The sequence below is a fragment of the Bos taurus genome, chromosome 19 (genome assembly GCF_002263795.3).
Source record: "Bos taurus isolate L1 Dominette 01449 registration number 42190680 breed Hereford chromosome 19, ARS-UCD2.0, whole genome shotgun sequence".
NCBI classification, from domain to species: Eukaryota; Metazoa; Chordata; class Mammalia; order Artiodactyla; family Bovidae; genus Bos; species Bos taurus.
Window position 1 is genome coordinate 42,949,342 of NC_037346.1, and position 12,871 is coordinate 42,962,212.

Here is a 12,871-nt window from a genome sequence, read left to right on the forward strand (position 1 = left end):
ATTGTAGACGGGAAGTCAGACATCTTTGCAAGAACCATGGCAGATTTAGACTCTGTCCTGTGTCTCTGGCCAGGTTTCAGAACCAGGAGGGCAACCCCTTGTACCGTCAAGCAGCCATGCCAAAGTTAATAATTGGCTGTGCCAGCCCATGGCTGATCAGGCTGTTTTTGTGTGCCTGTTTTTCTATTTTACGTAAATCACACTTTACATGTTTGCATCAACCTACTGGTGATGCACCTTTGATCAATAGATTTTAGACAAAAGTGGTTTTTGAGTCCAAAGATCAGGGCTGGGTTGGCCTGCAGACTGGATACAGGGTGTATAAAACAGAGGCAAGGCACAGGCTGATAGCAGAGCAATCACCACCCAGTCTGAAATAACTGCAAGGGCACAGCCGAAGGCTTCCTGAGTGAGGATGGAGAAGGGAATGAACGTTCTACATGACTTTGGGATCCAGTCAACACACTACCTCCAGGTGAATTACCAGAACTCCCAGGATTGGTTCATCTTGGTGTCTGTGATTGCAGATCTCAGGAATGCCTTTTATGTCCTCTTCCCCATTTGGTTCCATCTTCGAGAAGCTGTGGGCATCAAACTCCTCTGGGTAGCTGTGATTGGAGATTGGCTCAACCTCGTCTTTAAGTGGTGAGTAAGAGCCGGACAAAGAGGAAATCAGCAAGGAAAGAGGCTGGCATTGGCTTTGGAAATGTCTGTCCATCAGAAGTTGCTTTTTCATGCTATTCATGCAATTGTAGTTTACTCCCCTCCTGTCTCTGGATCCTCTATAGAAAGAGAGAAGACAGAAAACCCTGTCAGTGAGTGAAGATACAGGAAAGACTAATATGGATGGAAGGCCAGCTAGACCTAGTGAATTATAGGCTATAAGCAAAGAAATGCCATTTTTCTGTTTGCTTGTTTTTGTGTTTTTTGTTTGTTTTTCTGGCTGCTCTGGGTCTTGGTGGCTGTGTGCAGGGTTTCTAAAGTTGGAGAGAGCAGGGGCTACTCTCTAGTTGGGATGCATGGGCTTCTTGTTGTAGCGGCTTCCCTTATTGTGGTGCACGGGCTCTAGAGCTCAGGCTTCAGTAATTCTGGCGCATGGGTTTAGTTGCTTTCCAGCATGTGGGATCTTCCCGGAGCAGGGATCAAACCCGTGTCCCCTGCATTGGCAGGTGAATTCTTAACCAATGGACTACCAGGGAAGTCTGAAACTCTGTTTTATTACTTTGAAGCAGCATAGGTGACACAAAGATAGAAGGAAGAAAGATGAGGTATGAAAAAAGGAAACAGGCAATTTCAAAACCCGTTGTGTGAGGTCATGAAAAGCAATTCAGAGACCTCTCTTGTTCAGCCATCTTTATGTCTTGGGCAACTCAGAGCAACTCTCTGAGTTTCTGTTTTATAATCTGTAAACCTAGATTATCTCTGGGATCTTAATAATTACTATAGTTATCAACAATTGTTGATCCTGTAGTATGTGCCAGGCCACATGCTAAGCACTTTTTTATAGGGTATTACTAGTAAGAGCGGAGAAGGCAATGGCACCCCATTCCAGTACTCTTGCCTGGAAAATCCTATGGACGGAGTAGCCTGGTAGGCTGCAGTCCATGGGGTCACTGAGGGTCGGGCACGACTGAGCGACTTCACTTTCACTTTTCACTTTCATGCACTGGAGAAGGAAATGGCAACCCACTCCAGTGTTCTTGCCTGAAGAATCCCAGGGACGGGGGAGCCTGGTGGGCTGCCGTCTATGGGGTTGCACAGAGTCGGACATGACTGAAGTGACTTAGCAGCAGCAGTAAGACTAAGGCACTGAGTTAAGTGACTACAAAAACACAGGTAGTAAATGTCAGAGTAAGGATTCAAGCCCAGGCAGGCTGACTTCATAGGCAAGGCTCTAAAGAATTATGTTATATCCAGTGCTAATAAACTGACTTTCAAAAGGTAAAGAAGCCCCAATTTTAGTATTTGCCAATTTCTACTGTGTCTGTTATCCCATTATGACCACTTTCAAGCTATCAATGGGTCTGGCTTGAAAAAAACCCTGAATATTTTACAACTGTTAGCCAGTACCAGTTGACTCCAACACATCACTGTTTTGGTCTCTATTTCTTCATGTAGAAAATGAACAGTTTGGACCAGCTGCCCTCAGAGACTTTAACCATCCCTAAAATTATCTTTGTTCACTGTCAGGTGCTTCTTAAGATCTCTTCTAGCTTTAATTTTCTTTGGCCATAAACAAGAAAAGTCTCGAACATTGTTATTGGGCTCAGAAGCCCAAGGCATACTGACGGGATTCTGAAATTTCTGTTGAAAAACCTACCAAGTTTTGCCTATAACTTCCATTTTCTCTAACTTGGTAGAGGTCAGAGTTAGTGGCTGTCGCCAGTTTTAGTGAGAAGTCACTATTCCTCCACTGCAGAGCAGAAGAAGCATCCTGACTGACCCTTCACACCTGTTTCCACAAGGAAAAACATGCTTTCAAAGGGGAAGTGGTTGATCTGAGATATTCTGTTTCAAAGCCGGAGGATACAAAACAAGCAAATAGTAGCTATGTATGTCCTTACAGAAAGTGATTCTGATGGAAATAGAGACCACAAGGGAGGCTTGTCCTTGGGGCTCGGGCTCAGTCTCTGAAGTCCGGAAGAAACCCAAGACTTTGGAGGCCTGAAGAAATGAGCTGTAGGATACGCAAATCCAAGTCGCAAACTGTAGTCCCTAGGCATCCTTCTAGGGCAAATTCTTCTCAGGGTTAAAAAAAAAAAGTTACACAGCTGTGTTAATCTGCCTGCCAATACAGGAGCCTCAGGAGATCTAGGTTCTATCCTTAGGTCAGGAAGATCTCCTCGAGAAGGAAATAGAAACCCACTCCATTATTTTTGACTGAGAAATCCCATGGACAGAGGAACCTGGAGGGCTACAGTCTATGGAGTCACAAGAGTGGGACACGACTTACCAACTAAACCACCAGTGAAAGGGAAGTCGCTCAGTCGTGTCCGACTCTTTGCGACCCCATAGACTGTAGCCTAGCAGGCTCCTCTATCCATGGGATTTTCCAGGCAATAGTACTGGAGTGGATTGCCATTTCCTTCTCCAGGGGATCTTCCCAACCCAAGGCTTGAACCTGGGTCTCCCGCATTGTAGACAGACGCTTTACCATCTGAGCCACCAGGGAATTCCTAGCTGCTGTTAATATGGTTTTGAGGATATGGGATTTATTTATTTATGTTTGAATAAATAATACCTCCAAAGGCAAAATTCACAAGTTCTGTAAAGGATGCTCCATAAATGTCTCCCTCCCTCCCTCCCTCCTGCATTTCCCTAACAGCTCAGTTCCCCTTCTTGGAGGGGCTCGTGTTCTGGGTTGGATCTTATGGATCTTCTCCTTGAGCTACGCTCTCTTCTTGAAGCTGTGGCGTCGGGCCAAAGCATTCCTTCAGTAACTCCAGACCCTCGTTCTGCTTTTTCACAGGATTCTCTTTGGACAGCGCCCATACTGGTGGGTTTTGGATACCGACTACTACAGCAACACCTCGGCACCGCTGATAAAGCAGTTCCCGGTCACCTGTGAGACCGGCCCAGGTGAGAGGCCCAGCCCTCATCCAGACAGAAGCTGGGTGGGCCGTGCCCATTGTGAACACCTGGCAACATTCGTGCTGGATGAAGCTGTCTTTGAAGGGGACGTGCACAGAGCCACTCCTTCAAGCTCTGGTCATGGTCTTGGATTTGGTACAACTCCATCTGAATTCACTTGCAGCCAGGCCTTCCAGAATAGCCAGTTTGGAATCTGCCTAATGTTTTCAGAACAGAAATTGCTAGTTCAGAGAGGCAAGGGCTCCCTCACAGACAAAGGGCTCATGACAGTAACTGTGCTGTGGCCCTTTGTCCAGGAAGGGAACATGGTAGAGGCCTGAGCCCCTGGTCATCCTTTCCAGAAGCCTGGCCAGGGAGATGTGTCTTCCCCAGCTGACCGTTCAGTCCCATACCCTATCTGTACTTTACTAGTTACACCCAGACAGGCATTGTTCAGCCAAATGATAGATTTCATTTTTCAGTAAAAAAAAGGAATATTCAACCCCTCCGCTCCCCTACAGGTCTCAGTGTTAGTGTCCTAAACTCAGGGGCCCTATCCCTGACTCCCAGACTAGGGCATTGCCCTTGGTTATTTGTTTACACGAAACCTCGATTCACTTTAGAGTATATTCACTCATTCAAATGTTATTTATTTAGTATCTGTACCAAACATTGTTCTAGGCACTTGAAATGCCTCAATGAATAAAACAAAGATCCCTACCCTTGGGAATTCCCTGGTGGTTCAATGGTTCAGCATTTCACTCGGCGCTTTCACTGTGGGTGGGTGCTCAGTTGCTCAGTCGCTCAGTCATGTCCAGCTCTTTGCGACCAGCTCTTTGGACTGTAGCCCGCCAGGCTCCTCTGTCCATGAAATTTTCCAGGCAGGAATACTGGAATGAGTTGCCATTTCCTCCTCCAGGGGATCTTCCCAACCCAGGAATCAAACCCGAGTCTCCTTAGGCTCCTGCATTGGCAGCCAGATTCTTTACCACTGAGCCATCTGGGAAGCCCTCCCTGTGGTGGCTCAGGTTCAGTCTCTGGAACTAAGATCCCACAAGCTGTGTGGTGCAGCTTAAAAAAAAAAGGCTCCTACTCTTGTGGAGCTTATATTTGAATGAGATGTGTGTGTGTGTGTGTGTGTGAGAGAGAGAGAGATAAAAAATCATAATACACAAGTAAAATATTTAGGATATTAGAAGAAGGAGGAGGATGAGGAAGAAAGGCAAGGGTTTATGTGGGGTTCCCTGGAAAGCAGACTCAGATGGAGATCAGCACACAGGAGGTGCTACACTCGAGAGCAGTACTTGTGGAAGGAAGGGATGGAAGCCACCTGGGCAGAAGTCTAATTGCCATTCAGTCTCAGCTAACCCCATAGGAGCTCTGAATTGATTCAAGGGGACCAAGTCTTATACCCCAATAGAGATGAGTGATTGGGTGCAGGATCCCCCCCAGGAAAGGGTAGTAATAGAGATGAGTGATTGGGTGCAGGGTCCCCCCAGGGAAAGGGTAGTTTTGATCAAGATGGCTCTCATCAGCCCAGGGCAATGTCCAGTGAAGTCTGAGCACTGAGAGCCACCTGCAACCACACTCTCAACAACAGAAAGGAAAAATAAATTCTTTAGTCCAGAAAAGGATCCTGTGGCACAGGGCCCTCCACCTTTCAGGAAAAGGAGACCAGGAATAGCAATTGGATGCAGTGTTAAATAGAGTGGTCAGGGAAGGACTCACTGAGAAGGAGAAATCTGTGCAAAAACTTGAAGGAGGCAAGAGAATTAGCCAATAAATCCTGGAGGAAGAGGTGTCTGGATAGAAAGACCAATGTCACAGACACTGAGGAGGAAGTGTGTTTCAAGGAGAGCAATGAGGCCAGCACAGCCAGAGCTGAGTGAGCAAAGAGAGTAGAAGAGAGGTAATGGAGGGCACATCGATTTGCAATTATATACCCAGCAGGCTGGTTCTGTGTGTAATCTCTAGACTGTATATAGACTGTATAATCTCAAGAGCTGAGGCTTTCTCTGACTGTGCCACACACTGTTCTCCCAGAGCCTAGCACATTGCTGGTCATGTAGTAGGAGCTTAATAGATATGTGGTACATAGATAACTAAATAGGTAAATGAATGGATGGCAGGATGGGTAGATGGGTGGAAGGATGGATGGGTGGATGGATAATTGAATCAATGGATGAAAAGATAGATGGCTGGCTGGATGGATGTAAAGATGGATAGATGTCTGGCTGGATAGATGGATGAAAAGATGGAAGGAAGGATGAATGGATAGATGGATGGATAGATGATGCCCCCTAGCAATCTCCCAGATGAAGATTTTTCAGCTTTGGTTCATTCATTCATCTCTTTCCTATTCTTTAGGGAGTCCCTCTGGCCACGCCATGGGTACAGCAGGTGTATACTATGTGATGGTCACATCCACCCTCTCTATCTTTCGTGGAAAGAAAAAGCCAACCTACAGATTTCGGTAAGAACTCAGCTCTGGGTTATGGGTGGTGGATGGCAGGAGGTGTCTCTGTAGCGGACATACCGCTTGCTCTTCCTCCATGCCCTCTGCCCACCTCATGCCTTGGGGTGGTACTAAAAAGAGTTGTGGCATTTCTGCCAGGAGTAAACATTAGAGTCACAGAATGTTAGGGGTAGAAGGGACCCATATGGGCAACATCTAATTTTAGAGATCAGGAACAAGGCCTAACAGAAGAGGGCTTTCTCAAGATCAGCTAGTGAGGAAGAAGCAGGCGGTAAATAAAAGCCCATTTCCGTACCAAACATTGCGATGCCCCATCCAGGTTGAAATAAACAAAGAAGCAGAAGACACTATTTTTATGGGGAATTCTGAGTATGCAGCCACTGAGCAAATTCTTCATTATGAAACATAAAATAGAGAGGTTGAAATTCACATACACAGGGGTTCACCACTTGCCATGGCTATCTTTGAAATTTTGAGTACAGTCTTCAACTTACAAAAAATTCCGCTAATACAACCTGAGTTTGCCAGGCTCCAGTGTTGCTGCTGAGGCTATTCTTTTTGGTGAAGGATCTATATCTGGATTTTCTTATGACTGCCTTTTCTGTCGCAGGTGCTTGAATGTCATGTTGTGGTTGGGATTCTGGGTCGTGCAACTGAATGTCTGCCTGTCACGAATCTACCTTGCTGCTCATTTTCCCCATCAAGTTGTTGCTGGAGTCTTGTCAGGTACCAACTGCTCTGGTTCCCTCCCTCCAACCCCCACCTATACCATTCCTTCCTAATCAGGACAAAATGCCAGTATTCTAGCCATGTTCTGTGTATAATCAATACCGTTAGTATTTTAGTGGGTTGGAAGTCAAGGGTGGGCAATTTAAGTGACTTATTTCTATGGGAGTGCCCAGATATACACAATTAAGTGTGCTTCAGAAAAATGACAAGACAGCAAATTAACTCACCCAGTTGACTTTGCCTAAAATCGCTGAGATATTTTTACATTCTTTATTTCTTACAGCTCTTCAATTGGAAGTGGGCCCTAGGTTAGGGTTAAGAAAACCTATCAAATTTAACAAATTAATACAATGTTCTTGGAAAGCTCTTTATTTAAATAAACTCATTTGCAAACCTAATAGATACCCACAGCTGGACTTTATTATAGGGTCTGTGTTTCAAATATGTTGTTTTCTTAGATCCAGCTAATAAGGGGCAGAAAAGACTTAGGTAAGCTAAGTGTAAGAAACAATTTCTTGACTTTGTGGGAAACACTGGAATACAAGACCTTAGGGGAAATGTGGAATTTTTCCCCTGGAGACCTGAAAAAGCAGAGGAGAGCAGCATTCACATAGCATGTTGAGAACAAGAAAAATGATGACTTCCTGGCAACTATGAAATTAACACAGCATTATAGCACTGGGTTCCATGTTTGAGGAAGAGCCTGGAAGTTCATGTTACAAGAAAGATCTGAGAAAGTTTAAGTCAGAAAGAAGAATAACTATCTTTATTCTTTGAGTTCCCAATCTGTTTTGTCTAGTCTTTTCCACCAGTTTATTATTTTTAAATTGAAGTATAGTTGATGTACAATATCATGTTAGTTTCAGGTGTACAGCAGAGTGATTCAGTATATATATATATTTCTTTTCAGATTCTTTTCCCTTATAGGTTATTATAAAGTACTGAGTAGAGTTCCCTGTACTGTATCAGTTCAGTTCAGTTCAGTCGCTCAGTCGTGTCCGACTCTTTGCCACCCCATGAATCGCAGCACACCAGGCCTCCCTGTCCATTACCAACTCCCAGAGTTTACCCAAACTCATGTCCGTCGAGTCGGTGATGACATCCAGCCATCTCATCCTCTGTCGTCCCCTTCTCCTCCTGCCCCCAGTCCCTTCCAGCATCAGGGTCTTTTCCAATGAGTCAACTCTTCGCATGAGATGGCCAAAGTATTGGAGTTTCAGCTTCAGCATCAGTCCTTCCAATGAACACCCAGGACTGGTCTCCTTTAGGATGGACTGGTTGGATCTCCTTGCAATCCAAGGGACTCTCAAGAGTCTTCTCCAACACCACAGATCAAAAGCATCAATTCTTCAGCACTCAGCTTTCTTCACAGTTCAACTCTCACATCCATACATGACCACTGGAAAAACCATAGCCTTGATTAGACAGACCTTTGTTGGCAAAGTAATGTTTCTGCTTTTGAATATGCTGTCTAGGTTGGTTATAACTTTCCTTCCAAGGAGTAAGAGTCTTTTAATTTCATGGCTGCAATCACCATCTGCAGTGATTTTGGAGCCCCCCAAAATAAAGTCTGACACTGTTTCCACTGTTTCCCCATCTATTTCCCATGAAGTGATGGGACCAGATGCCATGATCTTAGTTTCTGTGCTATATAGTAGGTCCTATATCTGTTTTATATATAGTAGTATGTATATGTTAATCCCAACCTCCTAATTTATCCCTCACCCCTAAGAATGAAAAAAAAAAAGTGAAAGTGATAGTCACTCAGCTGTGTCGACTCGTTGCAACCCTGTGGACTGTAGCCCACCAGGCTCTTCTGTCCATGGAATTCTCCAGACAAGAATACTGGAGTGGGTAGACATTCTCTTCTCCAGGGGATCTTCAAATGTGTTTAAATGTGTTAACAGAGGCTCTAGAGTTACTTACAAACTCCTGCAAAAAGAATTGAGATCTATCAGTTCAGTTCAGTCTGGTTGCTCAGTCGTGAGAGAGGTTTTAGCACAGCACAAATGATCAAATTCACGCGAAGATGAAATGAGCTGTCGAGTGGGAGTGAGCTCTCCATCCTTGAGCGTATTCAAACAGAGACAGGAGGACCACCCCTGACCCACCTCTCAACACAGGAAGTTTGCATGTGGTGGGAGGAAGTAAGTGGCATATCTCTTCCATTTCAAAGAATCTATGGCCGAGGACAGGCTGGAATCACACATGGGAAAAAAACAAAAGACCCTCTGATCTGGCTTCTGGGATTTAACTCCACAATGGTGGGACAGATGGCAGGTCACCCACTGCTCCAAACTCACCTCTAGCTGACGGGCCAGCATCTTCCCCAGTTCTCACGGTCATTCCTTCTTCCACTCAGGCATTGCGGTTGCTGAGACTTTCCGCCACATCCAGAGCATCTACAATGCCAGTCTCAAGAAGTACTTTCTCATCACCTGCTTCCTGTTCAGTTTCGCCATTGGATTTTACCTGCTGTTAAAGTGGCTGGGGGTCGACCTGCTGTGGACTCTAGAGAAAGCCAAGCGAAGGTGTGAGCGGCCGGAGTGGGTCCACATTGATACAACGCCCTTTGCCAGCCTCCTCAAGAATCTGGGGACCCTCTTTGGCTTGGGTCTGGCTCTCAACTCTAGCATGTACCGGGAGAGCTGCAAGGGCAAGCTCAGCAAGTGGTTCCCGTTTCGCCTCAGCTGCATCGTGGCCTCCCTCGTCCTCCTGCACCTCTTTGACTCTTTGAAACCCCCCTCCCAAATCGAGCTGATCTTCTATGTCCTGTCCTTCTGCAAGAGTGCAGCGGTGCCCCTGGCATCTGTCAGCCTCATCCCCTACTGCCTCGCCTGGGTGCTGGGCCAGCCCAACAAGAAGACTGTGTAAAGGGATGTGGAGCCTTCAGAATTAAAAGCCAATGACTCTGCCAAGGATTGAGGATGGTTAGGGCCTTCTGCCAGCCCATCATGGGGCCAGAGGTACTAGAGTCACCTCAGGTGGCACCCTTTCCCCCTTTGCAATTCTAATTGTTTTGGGTGATGTTTTATTGAAAAACTAGAGAAAGCCTTATTGGAAGGTGGATCGTTCTGGATTGTTCCTGCAAAGGTCTGCTTTTTTTTCTGTCCAGTACAAAGGCAAGACTTCTTGGTAGTAGTAGTAGTTTAGTCTCTAAGTCATGTCCAGCTCTTGCAGCCTCATAGACTGTATCCCACCAGGCTCCTCTGTCCATGGGATTCTCCAGGCAAGAATACTGGAGTGGGTTGCCATTTCCTTCTCCAGGGGATCTTCTCCACCCAGGAATCGAACCCTGGTCTCCGGCCTTGCAGGCAGATTCTTGACCAACTGAACTATGAGAGTAGGATCAGCTAGCTCATAATGCTAGGCTGGGAATCACAAGTGAATTTCCCCTTTTTTTTTTTAAATGACAACATGTTTCATTTATAAAAGTTACCTTGCAGATATGGAATATGTTTATGCTAAGAGTAAGACACCACTAAAAAGTCAGTTCTTTCTTAAATCTTCTAGCTAACAACTGCATTTTCTACTCATGCTCATCATTACCCAGAAAAGGAGAAAGGAGCTGTGGATTTGGTAGGGAAAGGATTGATTAAGGAGGATTTTTTAATATCTTGCATACCCTGAAAATTGTATGTCAAACAATATCTTAATGACTTTGATTATATTTGAATCTTTAGGTAAAGGACTCTCAACAATGGGGGACAACTTCAAGTATAATTAATCAGTGGTTAGTGGAGTAATTCTGCTTGTATTTTTCTATTATATATCCATGGTCATTGTATTTACTGAGATTTCTGGATGGCTGTGGTGACCTGGATATTGTACTAGGTCAGAAACTTTGTACAAAGTTAGCTTATCCTCCATAACATTTAATCTTTCTCCTTACTAGCCCAGCTCTGCTTTCCCCAGAATTTCCAACTGATTTTACACCCATCCTGCTGAATCCTCAGATGCCTGAAGGCAACTCTGTAGTGGTGCTTTTGTATGTTTCAGTTAAGCTCTTAAATTTTAGGCAAAATGGCAAGGAGAGGGCCAGGATTCCTCTCTCCAGAAGGTCACTCCAATGTTACATTTGATTCCTGGAGGATAAATATGACTCCTTTCCATATCCGAAACCAATCAAGAGCACATTCTTGGAGGAAAAGCCAACTCCTCCTCCTTGCCTGTTCTCTAGTCTCAACTGATTTGCAGACTATGTTCTTTTAAAAAAAATGTTGAAGCCTATTTATTTGAGAATACTTGTTTTTTCTACTAATTATATAGCTCACCATATATTATCATTCACACCAACCATCCTGGTCATAACATCTTTGCAAAGAAAAATATATACATGCAGTATTTTATTAAAACAACATTTTACTTAAGAATGAAGTCTTGTTGATTACTATATTTTAGAGGTAATGTGATCTGAAGCTTCTAATTCTGGCTCAGCTAAATTTCTAGCTCTTTCTCTATTTCCCTAAACAAATAATTTGGTTTCTGTGTACTTACATTTTCTTTTTGAAAAAGGAAGCTGTTTTGTCTTGGGTTGGGCCAGAAGTCCCAACAGGGCTTCAGAGAGTTGTAAAGTGTCAACAAGGACACAGGCAGAGTTGAGCATATCAACATAGGCACAATATCGTTGGCCAAGATGGAACGTTAGTTACCAGACCACAGCGCAGCACGAGTTGCTTTATGGGGTCAAACTGCAACTTGAGAGCAGACAGGCAGGATCACTACTGAACTAAGCAATCAGGAAATGTAAGTTGTACTAGCAGAATAAGGCTGAGCCAACTTGGGAGTTCTCCGGTTGCTCAGTGGTTAGGACCCTGGCACAGGTTCCATCCCTGGTCTGGAAACTGAGATCCCACACCCTGTGCAGTGTTGCCCAAAGGATTAAAAAAAAAAAAAAAAAAGTCTGAACAGACTATGGAATCCAATATCCTGGTGTCAGCAAGGTTTTTGGTTACAGTTAAAGGAAGTCTGAACAGAGCAAGTTATAGCAGCAAAGGATGCTCAGAGATACTGAAAGTGTCGCTCCAGGATTTATTTCATCCTGGGTGCAGGGTCCCAACCTCCAAAAGCCTTGACTCACCAGCATAACTCTGGATCTACTGAGAGTGAGACCTGATCATTCACGTCAGAATGCTGGGGACTTCCCTGGTGGTCCAGTGGTTAAGAGTTTGCCCACCAATGCAGGGGACATGGGTTCAATCCCTGGTTTGGGAAGATCCCACATGCCTTGAGACAACCAAGCTGATGTACCACAATTACTGAGCCCATGCTCTAGAGCCTGTGAGCTGCAACTGTTGAGCCTGAGCACTGCAATTAGAGAGTAGTCCCCACTCACCTCAACTAGAGAAAGCCTGAGTACAGCAGCAGAAATTTAAAAAAAGAAAAAGAACTTTGGGATGTGAATCTTTAGGGAAAGTTGAGTCCTACGGAATTTGATTTCTTTGGGATTGTTGGGGGGGCTAGCACCAGGCACCTCTGAGATGCTAATGGTCTCATCAGGGGAGAAGAGAAATGGTCTTGTTCAGTTTGAATTGAACCCCACTGCTTGGGCATGGTCCCCATCCTGGATGGTTTATTTGCCCTCGAGGACCAAAGCCAGATTCTTTGCAATAGAGTTCTGGCAGAAAGTAAACAATGCCCCCGCCCCCAGTAGTTGGTCAGGTTGATAAAGACGCATAATAAAAGATGAAATTTGTGCTTAATATACGCCAGGCTCTGTTTTTACTTACACATTTTATTTATACGGTAAACTCTCTTAATTCTCCCAATATCTCTGTAAGGTGGGTGTTAGAATTTATCCTCACATTACTCATGAAAAGGCACAGAGGCGTTAGGGAGCTGGTCCAGAATGGAGGAGCCAGTTTAAGAACCAGGCAGTCTGACTCCAGAGTTCATCCTCTCTCCTCTACTCCACGGATGCCAGTAAGACGAGTGGCTGCACCAAATCATCCTTCGGATACCAGACACAGCTCATAACACAGACCACAGAGATTTTGATTTCTTGTGGCCAAAGGACATTATAAAACTTAGACTGACCCTCCCAGTGGGCTAGTACTGGTTTCTAAGTATGAAGATACCATTTTTCAAAGTTCATTT

The 12,871-nt window shown here is 44.8% G+C and overlaps 1 protein-coding gene across 2 annotated transcripts; it reads left to right on the top strand.

The window, feature by feature from the left end:
* Positions 1-349: 349 nt before the first annotated feature.
* Positions 350-12,477, top strand: G6PC1 (glucose-6-phosphatase catalytic subunit 1). 2 transcript variants are annotated; one of them, XM_005220740.5, is made up of 5 exons: positions 350-475; positions 3,470-3,579; positions 5,938-6,043; positions 6,657-6,772; positions 9,138-12,477. In XM_005220740.5, the coding sequence occupies exons 1-5, from the start codon at positions 441-443 to the stop codon at positions 9,647-9,649; spliced, it is 879 nt and encodes a 292-aa protein (XP_005220797.1). In that variant the 5' UTR covers positions 350-440; the 3' UTR covers positions 9,650-12,477.
* Positions 12,478-12,871: the final 394 nt, after the last annotated feature.